We start from the raw sequence: 21586 nt of genomic DNA, 5'->3' as shown, positions 1-21586 counted from the left end.
ACACTGCCACAGATAGTATAAACGCTGTGCTTCCTCACCTTTTTTTGAGGTGAAGAAGCATAGCAACTGCAAGTCTAGCCTACCATGTGTAATATGGGGAACAAAGCACTTTGCATCCTACTTCTGGCAGCAGAAAAGCTTTGGCTAGGCTGCTAAAATGTTGTAAGGGAAGAAAAGGGGATAGCTGTTCTAGTTTATGGGGAATTTGTCATGCATGTGCACTGCAACATTCTCAATATACTTGCGGCTTTGAACTATCATAGAAATGGCCAGGGAATCTCTCCCGTCCTCCAAAAATGATGCATATTAAGAAAAAGAATTCAATCACAAATAAAAAAATAACATATTATATAGAATTTTGCAATTTCTTGAGTTATTACTGGAATTTACATATTGAATTGAAAAGGTCTACTCTAATGGAAACTAACCAAGAGGATTCCAGCCATAAATCAGTACTCATTACTGTCCAGACTATTGGTTACTGATGATGCTGTTTTTATGTTATTGTCTTGTTGTAATGTTGTTTGATTTTTTTGAGATATGTTTTAATCTATGTTTGGTTTTAACCTTTGTTGGATCAGGCTTGTCCCCATGTAAGCCGCCCCAAGTCCCTTCGGGAAGATGGAGGTGGGATATAAAAATAAAGTTATTATAGATTATTTCAAACTGTATTTTTTTCAGTCTTTGACCTGTCTCCAACAAAGAAAGATGAAACTTCAGCATTATGTGGTCTTTATGGCATGATTAAGAGAAGTCAACTCTTACCAGGGTGTAAAATAATCATACAATTTTCAGCCAGCAGAACAGTCAAGCAAACCATGAAGCCTGTTCCTACCATGCTACTGTGTTAAAAAGACATTAATGCGAGTGTTCAAGATAACAGCATAGTGTGTGCTAAGAGAATTATTAATCTCCCGAAAGGCTTTTCAGCCCGAGGTGCACTGGCAGACATATCCTTAGATTAAACTTCCATTAGCAGATCGCTGTATTTCATCAATCTTGCATTAGCACATGACTAAGAAAATCATCTGGTCAGGCACCATTAAAAGGTTTTTCATCTTTCAAAGAGAAATTCAACCAAATAAATTACAATTGGGGGAAAAAATCTGATAATAAAAAGGTTCAAGGACTTTAAGATAGCAATGACTTTCAAATAACTCAGTAATCAAGAGGCAAGAGTAACTATATTACCTGACAATGAACATAATAGAGTAATTTCCCTAGAAAGGCTGATCTGAGAATTTTGAATGCTACTCTGTTGTTCAGGTGTGTGTGTGTGGGGAGGGGGGGGGGTCTATATATGTCTTTCCCACCCTTTGTTTCTCCATTCACTCAGCCCATTGGAGCTATTTCTTTGAGACTCTGGTTTTCAGCCTTATATCAGTTTCTCATTTAATTCCCTATCACCAATAGCATAACTTGCTGAAAGAAGCTACAAACAGAGCACACAATCTGAGATGTTAGTTTGAAGGATAATTCTCTAAAAGCAACCACATCCCTCTAACGCAGTGTTTCTCAACCTGGGGGTTGGGACCCCTGGGGAGGTCGCGAGAGGGGTTTCAGAGGGGTTGCCAAAGATTATCAGAAAACACATATTTCTAATAGTCTTAGGAACCCAAATCTCTCCAGTATTTTCTGTTGTTCATGGGGGTTTTGTGTGGGAAGTTTGGCCCATTTCTATCGTTGGTGGGGTTCAAGGGGCTCTTTGATTGTAGATGATCTACAAATCCAAGCAACTACAACTCCAAATGTCAAGGTCTATTTCCCCCCAAATTCCACCAGTGTTCACATCTGGGCATATTGATTATCCATGCCAAGTTTGGTCCAGATCCATCATTGTTTGAGTTCACAGTGCACTCTGGATGTAGGTGAACTACAACTCCAAAACTCAAGGTCAATGCTCCCCAAACCCTTCCAGTATTTTCTGTTGGTCATGAGAGTTCTGTGTGCTAGGTTTGGTTCAATTCCATCATTGGTGGAGTGCAGAATGCTCCTCGATTGTAGATGAACTATAAATCCCAGCAACTACAACTCCCAAATGACAAAATCAATCCAACTCTACCTGTATTTAAATTTGGGCGTATTGGGTATTTCTGCCAAATTTGATCCAGTGAATGAAAATCAGATATCTGCATATCAGATATTTCCATTATGATTCATAACAGTAACAAAATCACAGTTATGAAGTAGTAATGAAAATAATTTTATGGTTGGGAGTCACCACAACATGAGGAACTGTATTAAGGGGTTGCGGCACTAGGAAGGTTGAGAACCACTGATCTAATTATAAAAGCAACCAAAATATTTACAATTACATCACAAAGGGAGTTTTTTTCTTGCTTATTTACAACAGTCATGCAGTGTAGTCACACTTTTGTTATTGCACCAAAGATTAATGACAAGAAAATAAAATGATTTATAAGTTCTTTTGTCAACCTCTGTCTCCTGTTGTTTGTCAGTGTTGGGCTCCTATTTAGTGTGTTACAAACAACCCAGAAAAGCAAGGGCACATCCGATGTTTCCACTCGTTTCATCATTTGCTCACAGAGATGTAAAAAATATTCTCAACATGTTACGAGACTCTTTGCAAAAAGTTCATTCATTTCTCACATTTCAGGACTTTTTGCAAACGTTTTAATATTTGTGCAAAATATGATGCTTTTAAGCAAACTTTTCACAAAAGATGACGCAAAAGATAAAAATCATTGAAACTACAAAATTCCTTTCATAATTTTACCCTAAGAGGAAAAAATGCACAGGAAATTTTCATGCTTGTGTATTTGTGAACAGATTTATCCCTACATGCTACGTGTAACAGGCCACGATCTCTTTAATTTTTAGACCAGATAATTTTCCAAAGCTCAATAATCTATTAGTGCTCGAGGCTACAATTGCAGGTTCATCAAAGCAGCTCTCTTTAGCAAATTGTGGTGATGTGTTGTTGAAGGGTTTCAAATTGTGGTGAATTTCCAAAAACAGTTGATTAATTTTACATGTAAGCCAAAATTAAGACAAATATGATTTTTTGCTATTTGATATATAGATACAGAACTATATCTATTCTACCAAAGGGAAAAAACCCACATAGACACTTGAAAAGCAAACATACTAGCTTTTCCTTTTTAAAAACTGCAAATAGCACAGAAAATTGTGTATGAGACATTAGGTCAATGTTGTTTCGTTCCAAGAAAAAGTCTGTATACAGAGGTTTTAGAAAGTAACATAAATCTAAATTGCTGAATCAGCAGGTAACTAACTACAATGTATGTATGTACTTTTAAATTACCAATAGAGCATTATCTTTATTTATTTATTTATTTACAGTGGCCAAATAGGCAGCAATTCGATGTCATAAGAATATATATAATAACATAAACAGTTATATTAAAACCAAAACATTAAAACAAATCAATTGAAACAATAATTAAAGTAATTCAATCCAAAATCATATCACTATTCCTTATTGTCTTATTATCTTGTCTTACTGCACTAGAACTTGCTATCCAAAAGCTTGGTCCCATAGTCACATTTTTACTTTCTTCCTGAAGGACGGGAGGGAGGGGCTGCTTCAATTTCACTAAGAAGGGAGATCCACAGCCAAGGGGCCACTACTAAGAAGGCCCTGTCTCTCATCCCCTCCAGCTGCATGTGTGAAGGAGGCAGGACCGAGAGTAGGGCTTCCCCATAAGATCTTAATCTCCAAGGTGGATCATAAAGGGAGATACGTTCGGACAGGTAAGCTGGACTGGAAATGTTTAGGGCTTTATGGGCTAAAGCCAGCACTTTGAATTGTAGCAGAATGGTAGATACCCATTGGCCTTAAATTCAATAGTCAGACAGATAGAGATGAAGTTACGGTCTGATTCATACAATGTTTTCAATCAAAACGTGAACCGTCATCAGCTTTCCTCCATCATAGTCAATTCCAACAATGAACTGGGAAATGTTAGAATAAATTGGGCGTCACAATAATTCTTCAATAGCAAAGTGTGCTGTTGTTAGCAGCTGACTGGGTAACTTGCTGCTTATTCTGCACTGAAAAATCAATTATTCTCTTTTACAATTTGTAATGGTGTGTGTGAAGGCTGAAGGGGGAAACAATTAGTAGGGGATGAGTTAAGGATACTTTCCTTCTTCCAATTCAAATTACCTGCTCTGGCTGCTTTACACTGGAGTATATTAAAGCTTCAATGCCCATCACTGCTGTAAAACATGTTTGCTCACACATACATTGTTTTCAATGTAGCTAGTATAACTAATTAACGAGCAAATCTATTGTCAGATACATTCAGAAATCTTTGTTTTTTGTCTTCCTTTTCTTTGAGCTTATTGTTTTCTAGAGCATTTTCTTTCTGTTGACTTTACAGGATGAATTGAGACCATCTGAAAATCCTTCAGGAATCTACATTTATGTACAGTGACAGAAGCGGTTAAAATATTTTAAGTATACCTTAAATGGTTGATAGACAGAGGACTACATTTAGACAAAGTGATGAATTATGTCTTATCTCTATGTGACTGAGCCTCAGGCTCATGTGACACTCCCTTCTTCAACACAACATCAAGAAGGAGAGAAGCTCTGCTTCAGTTCCCAGTTAATTGAAATTCAGATTATATCTGCACTTTAAAGCACAATTAGTCTTAACTACTATGGTTTATTCAAGTCCATTTAGGTTTAGATATAATAAAAACACAGGTTCATTTAATTAATGGATTTTAAAAACTATTCTTTTGGGGAAATTGCTTTCAAAAACAAAATTATATAATCTGCGCAAAATATTAAAATGCTAAATTATTTTTAAAAACTACATTTAAATGGAAACAAACATGAAAACACAGTGATATAAAGTTACCCAATGTCTGGATTAAAAAGAGTCTGAAATCCTCTTGAAGGCATGTGAAGAACTCCACATATTTCCTGAGGAGTACAGAAAAAATGACCTATCCTTTATAACTGCTGAACAAGTGATCTGAGATACTGATTTTTATACTTGTGCAAACATACAGGAGTGCAAAAAGGTCTGCAGACAGCCTGGTTCCAACCTATTAGGCCTTAACAAGATTGATAGCATTGATAGGCGCAGATGGTACACCCTATGAATAAAACTGCATCCAAAAGTTCACTCAAACAATGCGCCTGGCCCTTAAAAAGGAATGTAGCCTCATATATATTTGTTGCATATCTCCATTAAGTTCAATTGATCTCCTGATCCACTATATTTCTGTTTCACGATGGTTAAATTTCAGCTTCTTTGCTCTCATAAATCCAAAGTCCTTGAGGACTTTTATAATCAGATAGCACTATGTAACATGATTTTTGTATCTGGGTTATAAATGTCATTTCCTAATTAGTTCTATAATAAAAACATGGAAAAAGTTGATTAAACTACACAAACTTTGTTTCTGCAGAACATCCTGCAAAACATTTTGCTATAGTTTTTGAAATAGAGTCTCAACCACTTCAACACAGTTTGAGGCAGCTACAAAAACGAAGTTTCTGGAATATAATAACTACTTTCAAAGCAAGTACTGTTTAATTAACAGGAAATAACACTTTCACACCAGGAATAGAAAAATCTTAAAATTTTGTTACATAGTGTAATGACATCACCTCTTAGGGTCAGAAGATAGACAAGAAGACTTCATAGAGAACCTGTGGGTTCTTCAGACTAAACTCTGTATAACTTTGCCCGGTAGTTTAGATTGTAAAATATCTATGCAAGAGATTTCAACACTGTAGAAAATAATATTTTTCAGACTCACCGGCCATTGTCACGACCTACTCCCCAGACCCGGATGCTCACAATGGGCTGAGAATGTAGAATACTGCGATCCATGGGGTCAACCAAATTTAACATGTTATTCTCCAAGATAAGATACATGTCTTTCCCCTAATTAAAAAGACACAAAAACCATTGTCTGTTACTTCTAGAAAGGGAGCAGGGTGATACATACAAGAAATACTAAACTTTCATTCACCAAGATAATCTCTTCTCCAAATTTACCCTCCCTCAATAGGCCTTATTTCCACACAAAGATGCACAGAACAGGACCTCCAACCTTTTCGCTTGTTAGCTATGTACCAAATACAGTTGTTGTTGTTGTTGTTGTTGTTGTTATATTTATTTATACCCCACTTTGCCTCCCCAAAGGGGACTCAAAGCAGTTGTTGCCTTGGTCTTAGGTAGGTAAATTTGAAGAGGGGAATCCCTCCGTCCCAGACACACGCCTTTGCATATTGAAGCTGTTGTAGAAAATGAATTATTTTGTTTGTTTTTTGTCACACTAGAGCCCAAACATTCCTTTCTCCATATTTTCCTTGCATGCCTATGCTTATTTGGTCTGGCCAACACAAAGGAAGTTGCACACTCCCATAATTATGCCTGCCATTTCATTAATTTAAAAATAGTCTCCCACAGACTGTACTGTTCCTTTTTAGGGCTCAAATAAACATTTTATTTCACCCTGATTTTAAATAAAAGCAATCTACCTTCCCTCATAGCAAGATTAATTTTTTTCTATTACAGGGTGATTTATAGCAGAGCTACTGATAAAAGGTTAATATACACAGCTGCCCCCACTGAAGTAATAATAATTTAATATCAGGGAGGGAACTGGCTTTCTTTTTGATCAAGCAAACTTCTCAGTAACGTTATTTTGCTTAGCATTCACTTTCTCCAATTTTTTTAAGTACTATTCTAACTGTGCCCAGGTAACTAAAAAGGTAAAAGGTCTGGAAACCATATCTAGTGAGGGCAGTTTAAGGAATTTAATATGCTCAACCTGGAGGAGAGACGGTTAAGATGCGATATGATAGCCATGTTCAAACGTTTGAAAGGGTGTTGTATTTGTTAGGATTTTCCTGGGTGTTAGGGAAAACTACCCAAAAACAGCAGAACATCCAAAATATGAAGGAAAAAAACCACCCAGGATACTTATAGTGTAGCACTCAGTTCCCATCAAGCAGAGCATGAAGTGCCATGTGGCTGTAAAGAATTTAGAGCTTAGGAGACAAACATGCAGAGTCCAATCTTTAAAAATGACAAAAGGTTTATTTAGAAAAATAATAACTACATTTTATAATAGTAAAGAACTGGGTCCTAGCTACTCTAATTAACCTGATGTTTTCTAGGGTTCAAAGAGAGGGAAACATCTCCAAACACTACATCTCTTCTAACACACAAGTGAAGAGAGATCTCAATACACACAGCACACACCAAGATGTAAAAGTAGAAGTTCAAAGATAAAAGGCTTGCACCTGCAAAGTATCCATTCTACACAACCAATCAGAATGAGAGCAGAGACAGAGAGGAGAGGAGAAAAGAAATAGATCATTCCAACTGTCATTCTGGCGACCGGGGTGGTGGTGTTTTCCTCAACCTACTCTAAGCTAACTAACTACAGTAGAGTCCCGCTTATCTGACTTCCGCTCATCCGACATACCCTCCCTTACTCACTCACTCACTTGTCCTCCTAGGCCAGACAGGTCCTGGTTCTGCACAAGCGAAGGAAGGCGGGTGGCAAAAGCGGCAGCAGTGGTAGGAGCAGGAGCTTGGCCACCTTTGCCATTTTCCCTTGCTCGCTCGCTCACTCGCCAGACCGGGTCTGGTTCTGCCACCCCTGCCACAGTCGCTGCTGGGACCTGGCCTGGTGAGTGGGTAAATGAGCGAGGGAGGGCGGGAAGGCGAGTGAAGGAGGGTGGCAAAGGCCCTCCCCTCCATTGCTCACTCACTCACCAGGCCGGATCCTGGTGCTACCGCTGTCGCTGCCGGGACCCGGCCTGGTGAGTGAGTGAGGGAGGGAGGGTAGGCGAGTGAAGGAGGGTGGCAAAGGCTCTCCCTCCCTCGCTCACTCACTCACCAGGTCGGGTCCCGGCAGCGATGGCAGCAGCACCAGGACCCGGCCTGATGTGTGAGTGAGTGAGCGAGGGAGGGAGGTTTGCAGAGTGAAGGAGCAGCAATGACAGAAGCTTCCTCTTCCTCTTCCTGATGGCCAGCCTGCCGAGCAAGAGGAGGAGAATCTTCTTCCCCAGCAACAGAGGAAGGGGCTCCTTCTTATGCACGCACCCACCCTATTATCCAACAGTTTCGCTTATCTGACATTCTGCCTGCCAGTTTATGTTGGATAAGTGAGACTCTACTGTATTCCACATTGAGGACTGTAGACTAGGGCAGTGTGGGTTGAACTCCAACAATATTGAAGAAGCATGTTTTATGCTGCAATAGATTCAAAATATAGAAAGAGAGATTCTGCCTAAACATTAAGTAAAACTTTCTGACAGTAAGGGCTGTTCGACAGTGGAATATGCTACTGCTTCAGTGTGGGGGAGTTTCTCCCTTTGTAGATTTTAAACGAAGTCTGGATGGCTATCTGTGAGTGTTTTTATTGACTATTCCTGAATTGCAGGGAGTTGGACTGGATAAACCTTGTGATCTCTTCCAACTCTATGATTCTTCCTGATGTGTTAGAAACATGATGACAGAATGATGAACCCTTATTCCAACCAAACAGAGCAGTTGTTACATTTTGAACTCTTAAGAAGGGTCCGCACAGACTGAAGTCTGCACATAACTGTAGGAGCCTTCATTTCGTACAGTTGATACAGATAGTCACAACTGGAGACAGCCTTTCTAATATTATTTTGCATTGGATTTCTGTTAGGAAGACAGCTATCGCTGCCCACTTACACAGCAACATCTATAAATAATAATAATCATCATCATCATCATCCTCATCTTTATTTATATTCTCAGGGTGGTTTTCCTAGCTAGAGAAAACAAGGATAGTGCTCTATTGACTTTTTTACTTCTCTATTCTTTCTGCCTCTGGCATTTCTTGCCTGAATTTGGAAAAAGGATGAGTAGCAGAAAGGTGTCACCACAAAGCAAGGAGGATAACTGAAACATATCTTACCTCTCCCCAAATGCCAACAGTGTCTCGTATATCGTTTTTACAATAAGAAAGCTGTCGGATGCAATTGTTTACAGCAACACTGCTTTTTCCAGGAGCCAAATCTTCCTCTGCCATTTCTACCCATCCTAAAGAACGGACAGCGAAGCACTGTAAAGAAAGAAGAAACATGTCTTATTGTTTAGATTGTAATGACTCCCTAGACTTTTATCATCCACCACGTCAACCTTCTTTACTGAGTAATATTTACATTAAAGACAACAATATTAAACCTTTGCACTCTTCTATCACCCCATGAGAAATCTATAGCTCATCAAGCTGCTTATTTCTTAATGTCCTGCAAAACACACATTTATCTTCCTAAGTGTATCTTTAAATTGAGAAAAAATAGTTTAAAAAAGAAGAATCCAGCCAACTGAGTCCAGGTGTGCCTATATTGTACTTGCATGGAGGCCTTTAGCAGTCCCTAAAATCCAGTGACATTGGTAGTCTATACTTGTGACAATTTCTAAAGGTTTCTTTGCAGGCACAACACTAAAAATCTAGGCTGGCAGACTGCATCACTGCCTCCGCTGCTTCTTTGCCACATCAACTGTAGCAGAAAAAAATGGGGACAGCAATAAATCAAAATGACTACTGGAGAGGAGGAACTATGTATGAGCCAACAAATTCATGGAATGCTCAACATCATAGTTCATAGTTCTCTCCTTGTGAAGAGAAAAGGCCAGGTATAAATAAATATAATAATAATAACAACAACAACAATAGCAATAACAACACCATCTTTCACAGAACACAGATGTTACCACTAATGGTGCACTGTCCGGAAAAGTGTGTCACGTGATACTGAAGTAATATTTCATGGTGTGAAATAAACTTGATTTTCCTGCATGCACATGGGTTGTCAAAGAATGGTGCAAAGCAACTGTAAAGTGTCATCAGTTATTGTAGCTTGCAAACATTTGAAAAAGAGGGATTCTATAGAATCTAAATTTCTGAGTTGAAGTCAAGAAAGCTTTCTTTTAAACCACTAATTTCGCATGTGTTTCACTAGATCAAAATAGACAATGTTGCCATCATAAATAGAAAAAATATATATTACAATATCTAAATTAGAAATCTTGAGAATATTGTGTTTACATCTTTAGTAATACATTTGTATGTATTACCAACATAGAACAACGTTGAACAACTCTGGAGAATGACTTGCTAATTTATGTGAAGCCTTCTGTTTTTGGCATGGCAACAGTCACTTCAAAAACCCGTCAGCTCGAAGATGAACTCACGTGAGCCCAGGTGGACTTTACGAACACTAACTTGATCACATTCTCTGCAACCGTCATTGCATAACGGATATAGAAGAAGTACCATCTTTCGTGACTGGAAGCGCTCACAGGATGCTTCGATCAAAAGTTCATCTCAAACAGAATAGCATCAAGTTGGACTGACTGTTGAACAGAAAACACCCCAAACAACTTTTAGATGCTGATGCAGCATCTGCCACAACAGTGTCACCCTCCTTCTCCATCCAACACCACCCTCGACTATGTTACCTGCCCTATACTATGGTCCAGAGACATGGACAATGACAAAAGCTCTCTCGGAACAACTATGGGTCACACATGCCTCCCTTGAAAGAGAGCTCATTGAGATGTCTCTCTGAATGCAGAGAGAACGTGGACTTCACAACCAAGATGTTTGAAAAATATCAAAAGTGAAAGATCCTCTATGCCACGTTGCACAACTCAAACATCACTTTGCAGGCCCCATGATATGCAGAACAGATGGAGCTATGCTACGGCAGCTATGCTGCGGGGATGGACAAGACCTTTTGGTCGTCCTCCCACCCAATGGTCTGTTTCATTCCATATGGCGTATAATGTGAGAAACGAACATGGTCATATGATGGTACACTGGTCAATTTATGCTCAAAATAGATACAAATGGAGGTGATTAGAGAAGATGTTGTGATCCACACAAAAGCTAAGGAATGGATCATCTAAGTAGTAACAACATAAATATACATTTACCATATATGTTTAAGGGTGGAAACTATTTGGTTTTTAAAGTGAAATAATATATAGGGTGTCAAAATATACACAGCCTTTAGCAGCCACTAGTAGTTACATGATTGTTTGAAGGCTAAGTGTATATGTGTGTGTGTGTGTATATATGTGTGTGTGTGTGTGTGTGTGTGTGTGTGTGTGTGTGTGTGTGTATAAAGGCATAGCTATGTTTGTCCAGAATAGCAGCACACAAAGGGACCTTGAAGCACCTTGGAGACTGAGAGAGAAAACGTTGATAGCATAAGCTTTCATAGACTATGTCTATGTGCATTTGAGAAAGTAGAATTAGGCCTATTTAATCACTTAGAAATTCTATCTTATATTATAGTTTTATGTAAGATGTTCAAATTCTCCCTGAACAGCAGTGCCTTGCTCATATTGTTGGAGAATAGTTGCAAACCACACTTAACATGTATTTTGCAATTTCACGATACTTCTCTACAATTGGAATCTTTAATCATGTTAAGGTTATATACCTATATATACATATGCAAAATCCCCCAGAATTATAAATTGCTAAGATGCATATATTTGGGGAGTGAGCACATGCTGTATACTGCATAGTGACTGCAAGCCATTTAAAACATCCAGGTTTATTCTTCAATGCTGCTGCCCCCCTGTGCCTAAAAAGCTGAACTGTTGCCAAAATCTATGCTATTCTTTAGAAATCAAAGAACACATTGTCCTGGGACTTTGTTTGTTTTGAATTTGGATTCTGACTATTTGTTTGTATTGTAAACATATATCTGCCATACAGAGGAGTATGGAAGAAGAGAAACTTTAACCATTTCAGAGTTACAACAACTAGGGATAGATTTTTTAGATAATTCACCTTAAGAGTCCCATTTTGGATATACAGTAAAAGAAATGAAGATATTTGACTATTTCAAATTAATACGCAGTTTTTCACCTTGTATTCTCTGACACTATTTCTCCTTTCCTAGACCCTTAATATGGACTCTGCCTCACTAGGAGGACAACACCTTGATCGGTAGCAAAAAAGATGCTTTTGGGAAATAGGAGTTTAACAAAAAAATGCCAATTATATTTCTGTTTGACTGGCACATTTTCTTCTGACCTAAAAAACAGCTTAACCAATCATGAGCAGGACCTCCACCATCATTACTACAAATCTATATACATAACAAAAGTGAAAATATGTATGTATATGTGTGCCTGGGGTATCCACTTACACAGAAAAGATCCCACTTCATAGCTATAGCTCCCACTAATCAGGAAACACCAATGGCCCTCCCCCCCAATGACATTGCAGGTTATAGAAAGCGCCGTGAACATGTACAAGAGCTCTGCCAATGTCTTCCACAAACACTATACTGCCCACCACCCAAGTTAAGGCTTCCATACGGGGACAATTTCATCCTAGATTTTCTGTTTTTCCTCCACCACAGACATCCCAGTGTTTCTGGCTCTCTCCACTGGTGTGGATTTTGCATGATCCCGCCAACTGCCTCTCCCATAACCTTTTCCTACCCTTCTATGGCACACAGCAAACAGAGGAATTGATCAGAAACTGAACATACTAGAGAGGTTGAGGAGAATTCACCATGATTTATAGGAGTTGTAGGTACTGGGATGTATAGTTCACCTGCAATCTAAGAGAACTCTGAACTCCACCAACGATAGACCCGGAACTAACTTGGCACACAGAACTCCCTTGACCAACAAAAATACTGGCGGGCTTTAGAGGGATTTATAGGAGTTTTAGTTCACCGACATCCAGAGCGCACTATGAACCAACTCAAACAATAATGGATCTGGACCAAACCTGACATGCATACCCATTATGCCCAAATTTGAATACTGGTGGCTTTTGAGGGGAATTGGCCTGGACATTTTGGAGTTGTAAGTACTTGGATTGTAGGTTAACCTGCAATGAATTAGCACTCTGATGGAATTGGACCAAACTTTGCACACAGAGCCCCTATGGCCAGAAAAAAATACTGGAGGTCTTTGGGGAAAATTCAACTTGATTTGAGGGAGTTGTAGTTCACCTACATCAAGAGAGAACCCAAACACCAATGGGTCTGGACCAAACTTGGCACACATGCCTGATATGCTGAAATTTGACTACTGGAGGGGTTTGAGGGGAAGTGGACTTCCTTTCTGGGAGTTGTAGTTCACCCACAACTAGAGAAACTGTGACCTCCACCGATGATGGACCTGGACCAGACTTGGCACACAGAACCCCCCAAGATTAATTCAACCTACTGGAAGGGTTTGAGGGGACTGACTCACCATAGTGGGAGTTTTAGTTTACCCTACAGGCAGAGAGCACACTGAGCCCCACCAAAGACGCATCTAGAGCATACTTGCCAATAATAATAATAATAATAATAATAATAATAATAATAATAATAATAATTTATTTGTATACTGCCCTATCTCCTCAAGGGACTCAGAGCGGTTTCCAACATATCAGAAAACATACAGTCAGTTAAAAATATAGCAATTCAAACATTAGACACATAGTTGTTGTTTGTATTCCGGGCTGTATGGCCATGATCCAGAAGTATTCTCTCCTGACGTTTCACCCACATCTATGGCAGGCATCCCCAGAGGTTGTGAGGCCTCACAACCTCTGAGGATGCCTGCCATAGATGTGGGCGAAACGTCAGGAGAGAATACTTCTGGAACATGGCCATACAGCCCGGAATACATACAACAACCCTGTGATCTCGGCCATGAAAGCCTTTGACAACACATTAGACACATAAACAGATGTGCATAAACAGATAATCATAAAAACACATAACCCACCATTTAAAACCTAATAACAGAACTCCATCAATGAATCCGAATACAGTGGCCAGGATTTAGCGTTGAAGTGGCCAACTATAAAGTGCTAATTGTGCCAGGTATTTCAATACAGGGTGGGCAAGGGTGGATAACAAGCTAAACAAGGGCATAGCTGGAGGGTCTAAGGGCCTCTATTCAAAAATCTGCTTAAACAACCAGATTTTCAGCTCTTTACGGAATGAGAGTAAAGTGGAGGCTTGCCTAATCTCTCTAACAAGGGCGTTCCAGAGCCAGGGGGCCACCATCAAGAAGGCCTTCTCCCTCATCCTCACGAACCATGCCTGAGACAGTGGCGGGAGTGAGAGGAGGGCCTCTCCAGAGGATCTTAAGGCTCTCACCGGTTCATAGGGGGAGATGTGACCACGGAGATAGGTTAGTTCTGAGCCATATACAGCTTTATAGGTCATGACCTGCACCTTGAATTGGGACTGGCAGCTTATCGGCAGCCAGTGGAGCTGTTTTAGCAGCGGTGTAGTATGCTCCCTGTAATTGGCTCCAGTTAGGAGCCTGGCTGCCGATCTCTGAACCAGCTGGAGTTTCCGGGCCGTCTTCAAGGGCAGCCCCACATAGAGAGCATTACAGTAATCCAATCTGGATGTAACTAGGGCATGGACCAATGTGGCCAAGTCAGACTTCTCAAGATAAGATCGCAGCTGACGCACAAGTTTTAATTGTGCAAAAGCCCTCCCAGCCACCGCCATCACCTGAGCATCAAGTGACAACGATGAGTCCAGAAGGACCCCCAAGCTGCAAACCTTCCCGTCGAGCACAGGTTGCCACCCATATCCATAATTTGGATATGGCTTTATTAATTTAGGTAGTCAGTAAAATCTGTAATACGTTTGTCTCCCACTCAACTGTAAATTCCAAATGTTTCTGATCATTCTAGCAATGTGAAATATGTATCACTATTAACATACTAGTAATTAAGCCAGAAATTGAAAAGAAAAGCACAGGATCATATATTTTGGCAAACGGTAGATTTGCGTGAAGCTCAAAGGAGTGGATTGATGACAAATCGGATGGGATAGGATAGAATTAAACTCTGCCAAAATGTTTTCGGCTTGTTCACTGGCACATAGATAGAAAAACTAGTGCTCTATAAACCCACTGATGGGTCCTGATCTCTCATTTGATACGAATCAACCTGTAAGAAAAAAAGTCTCTTATTTTGCTTGAAGAGTTTGGTCCCTTATTGGTATGCTCTCTACACAAGTCATTACATTATTTAACAAGTCATTTTACCACAGAACACTGAGCAGACATATCTTAGGAACTGAATTTAGGTCAAAACATTAACTATTTCTTATTCAGGCATCGCAAGCCTGAGAAAACACCTCAATCTTGGAACAAAGACTTTTCTTTCTGAATGAAAATAAAGATGGAAACCTATTTAGAACAGCTTACAGTAATCATGATGTAGAAAATGATGTAGATTACAGAAGCAAAGAAGAAAAAAGATAATCCCATGTTGTCAGGGGAAAAGAGAGTAATTATTTTGTATGTAATTGTTTAGATCAGATTTAAATGTTTCACTTCTAATTGGGAAGTATCCCGAGTTATTTAATGCATTACAAATCCCAATCACCTAAACTAAAAAGTCTAATGTATTTTTCAAGTTTCCATTATTTCATTAAACATGTTCTGAAATAAGCATTTTTTTTAAAAAAAAAGGATTGTCCTTCTTTGTATAAGAAAGAGGCAAGCACAAAGCACAAAATATTTCTGAAATTAATAGGAAGTTTTGGAAATACTGCTGAGAAAGACTTTAGTAAACAGTGTGCAGCTCCTGGCAGATAAATATTTAATATTCTGTGTTCATTTTAATGATTGTCATCACAAGATCCTGTTATTTTTTATGTCTACAGAATACAGTTTGCAATTGGATGGATTTTATTTTTCTCAGATTTGAAAACATAAGCTACAGTGTATAGGCCTTGAGCCACATATTTGTATATGTAGCAGTGGGTTGTCCAGGTACAAGGGTATTTGTGAACCTGAGCATACAGACATGCTAAGAAGACAGTGTCTATAATTGGTTTTGTCAGCTAGAATGACATGGTTTTGTTACAGTAGGAGTTCTCGACATTCTTTGTTCCATGGACCCCTTTGTCAGTCAGATGAAAACCATGGGCCCCTTCTCAGAATGTAGTAGCAGATAGGTGCTCCTATATGTCAGTTAGAGATCAGAAAAGATAACATTATGTACCGCGTTTCCCCGAAAATAAGACAGTGTCTTATATTAATTTTTGCTCCCAAAGATGTGCTAGGTCTTATTTTCAGGGGATGTCTTATTTTTCCATGAAGAAGAATTCACATTTATTGTTGAACAAAAAAATGAACATTTATTATATACTGTACAGTAGTTGTCATCACAAACCAGCATAACCAGACAAGCTGTGAATCCTATCAAGAATTCCTTGTTACTACCATTATTTCCATGTACAACACTCTGGTACGCACATTTACTGATTCTGCATGCTATGGTGTTCTGTTTGAGAGGCGCTGGGCATGCTTCCAGACAAAAACTTTGCTAGGTCTTACTTTCAGGGGAGGCCTTATATTTAGCAATTCAGCAAAACTTCTGCTAGGTCTTATTTTTCGGGGATGTCTTATTTTCAGAGAAACAGGGTACCACGATTTTTGTTCCTGGGTTATAAATGTCATTTCATAATTGTTTTGAACTTAGAAACAATTATGTAAGATGGGATGTGCAAAGATGTCAGGCAAGAGGAGAAATCTTTTTAAAAATCCCATCTCTTATACCAATTGCGGAGATGTGGAGATAGAGGTTGTTTTTATTAATTAATTAATATATATTTTATATCTGCTGCCATCAGTTATTAAAGATGTTTTTATTTAAAAGCTGCCACCTTTTATAGAGTTTTTATAATGCTGCCACCAATTGTGAAGAAGAGACGTCGGAATTTATATTATTATATATTTTATATCCGCTGCCACCAGATGTTAAGGGGATTATCAACTCTTGCCACCACTATTGGAAGATTTAGCCACTGGCTACTTAAAGAGGAGACTTTTAAATCTTTATTTTTCTTCCTTCTTGTTTGCTTTTGATGGTAATATAGATTTCAGAGACTGAGATGTTAAAAAGAACAATCACACGTTTATTCAGGTACAAGCTTAATGGTTACAATAACTTCTTCAGAGGCACTTAGATTAACAGTTGCAATAACAGAATGAGGTGATTCAAACTTCCTAAAATGTCACTTCTTTCTCCACTGCCTAAACCTGCAGTCACCCTGTGAATTTCAGTCACAGACTATCTGTTCCTTATCTGGAAACAGACTACCTTAAAATAAGTCACCAAACTTATTTTAAAATTGACTCAAAAATCAAACATTTGAGCCACCCTGATCCCTCAACCAGAATCAGTCTCCCGGCACCGACTCTAAAAACTAACCTTCCCTATGGTTCTCTGACCACAGACTGATCTGTTTTTAAAACATTCCCTCCTTTTCCTCCAAATGGCGGTTAGCTCCGCCCTCATTACTATGGCAACCTGCCTCAGAATGCTGAGCTGGATACCATCCCCCACGCACTGGTGACTCTAATACTTACCCTTTTAAACATAGTTAAACATGACTTTTAAAACGCAATTAAACATGACATCTATAAATTAAAATAAAAACACACTTCTTTACAGGATGCAACTAAGGTAGTCCACACCTTAGTTACATCCTGTTTGGACTACTACAACGCTCTCTAGGTGAGGTGGCATTTGAAGATAGTTTGGAAACTACAACTAGTTCAGAGATTGGCAGCCAGGTTACTAACTTTAGCACTGTATAGGGAGAGAACCACTCCCATGTTATGGAAGCTGTATTGGCTGCCGGTCCGCTTCCGGGCTAAATACAAAGTGCTGGTTATTACCTATAAAGCCCTAAATGGTTTGGGCCCAGACTATTTGAAAGACCGCATCCCTGTATACAAGCCAGCACAGGTGCTGTGGTCTGCAGAGGAGGCCCTGCTCTCGATCCCACCCCCCATCTCAATCACAGTTGGTGGAGACGAGAGAGAGGGCCCTCCATGACCACTCCCCACCTCTGGGACTCCCTCCCAAAAGAACTAAAAATTGCCCCTTCTCTCCTCTCCTTTAAAAAGGTCTTAAAGACTTAGCTATGAACTTTAGCTTATAGAGAGGAGGAGGACTAGTATATCTTTGCTTATACCCTCACCTAGAGATTGGACTCCTACCTCAGCCCTGTTGGTTCCCATAAATCTACCCCACATTTTAATTGACTTTTGGACTGTTAGATTTTTATATGGTGGTAAATGTGTGTGATGTGTTATATTATGTTCATGTAATGTTTGAATTTGATTACTTTTTATTAATTATTATAAGCTCATATTGTGGTTGTTTTATTTATTGTTTTGATTTGCTTTGTCGTTTGTATGTTTCTTTCACCCTGAGTCCCGTCGGGGAGATAGGATGTGTTACAAATAATATTATTATTATTATTATTATTATTATTATTATTATTATTATTATTATTATTATTAAACTTGGCAATACTGCTGCACATTTTGCTATAGTTTTTCAATGAATATCTCATTGAGTCTCAACCAATTCAACATAGTTTGTAGCAGCTACAAAAACGAAGTTTCTGGAGTATAATAACTATTTTCAAAGTAAGTACCTCACAATTATACAGAAACAACACTTTCAAACCAGAAATATTTTTTTCAAACTTTGTTACATAGTGTAATAAGTTGATATTTTTAAAGTTCAAGCTCACTGATCCCCTAAAAACCTTTCCACAAACCTCCAAAGGACCCTGGTTAAAAACCCCTGAGCTAGAAGAAAGAGCAAACTAAATTAAATTGCTCATGCTCCCCACTCCATCCTATATACCTATTACATAAAGGGACCTCTCTTTCCACAGATTCTCCCAGCAACTCATTTTCAACTGTCCTGAATACCTCTTCTATCTGGGCTTTGAAAATAAATTTTCAATAGAAATCTGATATTTATATGGGACAGAAGGGGCATAGGAACAGCCACCAATCCCCATGACAAAACTAAACATTTCAGAGATGACGTGACTGAACTTTATCAATTCCACGGGGACTGAAAAAATGTATCAGCCAATAATGAAATAGTTCCATGGGAACTGAAAACGTATTGACCAACAATGAAATAGTTATACAGTGGATCGTTGGTATCTGCTGGGGTTTGTTTCCAGGATTTTTCATACCAAAAATGTGTGGATGCTCAAGTCCTATTATATACATAATAAAATTGTGTCCCTTACGTCAAATGGCAAAATCAAGCTTTGGTTTTTGAATTTTGGTTTGTGGGGGTGGGTGAATATTTTCAAGCCATGGATAAATACATCTGGAGATCTGGAGGAGCAACTGCACCATTTTTCAGATTTGCACATCACTCCAAACAATTTGGTAGAAAAATAAAGGATAACTGATAAGCATTTGATGACATCTAGGATTATTATCTTGGCAATGTATTTTAACTCAATTGTTTATTTTCTTCCATTCCTTTTGGGACATAAGTTACATACATATAATATAATATAATATAATATAATATAATATAATATAATATAATATAATATATATATGTAGAAATGAATGGTCTTGTTTGATACCAATATGCACAAAAATGGAAGAGGAGGCAGAGGAGGAGGATATATCCAAACACAGGGCCAGCCTACCATTACACAGTGAGGTGGCTGTATCAAACATCAGATGTCAGAGTGGAAGAGGGTACCAGAAAAGTGATGGAGGACAGAGTTTTGCCTGTTCTGCATCTAAGTTGCCTTGTTATCAAAATTGCTCTGCTACTGAAAAGTGGAACAGAGGACAGTATTCCACCATTAATGTTGACATAAACTTCCTCTGTGCATGGGATAAGTATATGTGTGTATGTGTGCAGTCCTGGCTCAACCCTCTCTAAATAGCTGAACACCTAACTACGTGGAGTTTGACATATTAAAACCATAATATGCATGCTACTCTTTAAGATGCCATGGTCTTGAATTCGCTGACATGTTATGTAACAATTCTGTTGTGAAGGTAGGTTTAAAGCAAAGCTTCTTGAAATTTTCTATTTGCAACCCCTTTCTTCCCAATAAAGTTTTACGTGACCCTGTTGATACAGGTATATAAAATAGATATAAAATCACTGATAACACAGACTTGCTAAACAGTGTTTCTTTTTATGAAGTACAACTGAAGCATCTTCTACAGAGTCCACTGTAAACACTGCACATTGTTGCTAACAGACTTGTGTAAATGAGTGGCATTCAGAAAACCTTTATTTGTCAAATCTTCCATTACCCCAATATTGAGCTAAGGGGACCTCATTTGGATCAAGACCCACAGTTTAAGAAGCAGTGATTTAAATCACTTGGCCCCTCAATAGTTTTCTGTTTTCCTATGAAATCTTGCCTGACAAGCCTGTGGCTTTAATAGTTTTGCTCAAAATGAAAGTGAACATCTTCCAAAAGCTTAGGTAAAACTGTATTCAGAAGTGTACATTCATTGGTATCTTAAATTACCAATAGAATACACATGGAATATGAACACATATAAACTTATTGTTATGGTTGAGCCTTATGGCTCCGATACTGGGAGACGTGGTCGTAAGACTCCTCGAGAGTCAGACTCTCTTGAGGAGCGAGAAAGGAAACGGCTGCGGGACTTATTTGCAGAACCAACGGACGAAGACTCCTTTGAGGGTTTTACCGAGGGAATGGAGGAAGAGATGGTTAGTTCTGAGGAGGATGACATGGAATGGACTTGTGTGAGGGAAGATTTGGGTGTCACCGGCAATGATAGTGTGGGAGGCGACTGGCGGGTTGCAGGATCGGACCCGTGGACGAGTTGGAGGGATGGAACAGGATCCACAGCTGGGGATTCTGTGGGGCGTAGTCAAAGGTGTTTTAGCTCTGATGAGGATGATGATGATGAGGCACCTGGAATTAGGGTAACAGCTGATAGCGATGAGGAGTTGTGAACTGGCATAAAATGGGGTTTAGAATCCAGGGCTAATTGCGTTGGGCAAGGTAATCTGGACGAACGCTTGGGCTCTTGTTGGGAACTTCCTGAAGACGGGTGTGATTCGTTTGCTGTATACGTAAGTTACCAAGGACACTGGGTATAGATGGCGGGAGGAACTGTGTGGGCTTTTCCTGTGCAACTTGTGTTTAATCTTGATAGCTTGGACCTCCGTCGTCTTTTTGACGGACATTAATTGCCTACTCTGGATTGACGCTGGACTGACTGACTGACTTCGACCTCGGACTATCCCTTCTGTGGCTATCGGTGGAACTGGTGAACCAAAGACGTCTGTACCTGGCTTTCGACCTTGGACCGGATTGGGACCCTGCTGACCGCTACTATCCTGATTGATGTGTTTGGATCCGGAGTTCGCTCGTTGCACGGAGGAGTAACAACTTAGTTACTCAATCATAGCGTTTGAGTATCAGAGAGGAATCTGCTACCAGTTATTTGTGTTTCATTGAATCTTTGTTTATCAACTTTTGTTTGTTTAAAGTGCCAGGCTGAAGTAAGCATTTTTGATTTAACCCGGATTAAACCCCTGTTTAATCCGGTTTATCTTTAGAACCGTTTTTTAGTTCCAGCAAAGTTTTTTTTGTATCTTTTCACATCGAAGGCAAGTGTTTGCCTAGCCCTTTGTTTCTTACGGGCATTTTTGGTTCTGTATCTTTAATAAACTGCGTTGAACTTTATTTGGTGGCGTTCTGTCTGTGACACTTATACTTGGGCTTGCAGAGTTTATTTTACTTTGGAAA

The 21586-nt window shown here is 39.1% G+C and overlaps 1 protein-coding gene across 7 annotated transcripts in view; it reads right to left on the bottom strand.

Annotated features, from left to right (window-relative positions):
* The window catches only part of apbb2 (amyloid beta precursor protein binding family B member 2), a 247718-nt gene that overhangs the window by 58108 nt on the left and 168024 nt on the right, over positions 1-21586 (bottom strand). For all 7 annotated transcript variants that reach the window (XM_062981655.1, XM_062981652.1, XM_062981656.1 and 4 more), the window contains 2 exons: positions 8914-9060; positions 5764-5891 (listed from right to left, as the gene is read on the bottom strand). In XM_062981655.1, the coding sequence (XP_062837725.1) occupies positions 5764-5891; positions 8914-9060 (275 nt within the window). The remainder of the gene's footprint in view (positions 1-5763; positions 5892-8913; positions 9061-21586) is intronic.

Source organism: Anolis carolinensis, chromosome 5, assembly GCF_035594765.1.
Source record: "Anolis carolinensis isolate JA03-04 chromosome 5, rAnoCar3.1.pri, whole genome shotgun sequence".
In the NCBI taxonomy this organism is placed as follows: domain Eukaryota; kingdom Metazoa; phylum Chordata; class Lepidosauria; order Squamata; family Dactyloidae; genus Anolis; species Anolis carolinensis.
The sequence above is the reverse complement of the archived record's forward strand: the minus strand, read 5'-3'. Positions and strand labels throughout refer to the sequence as shown.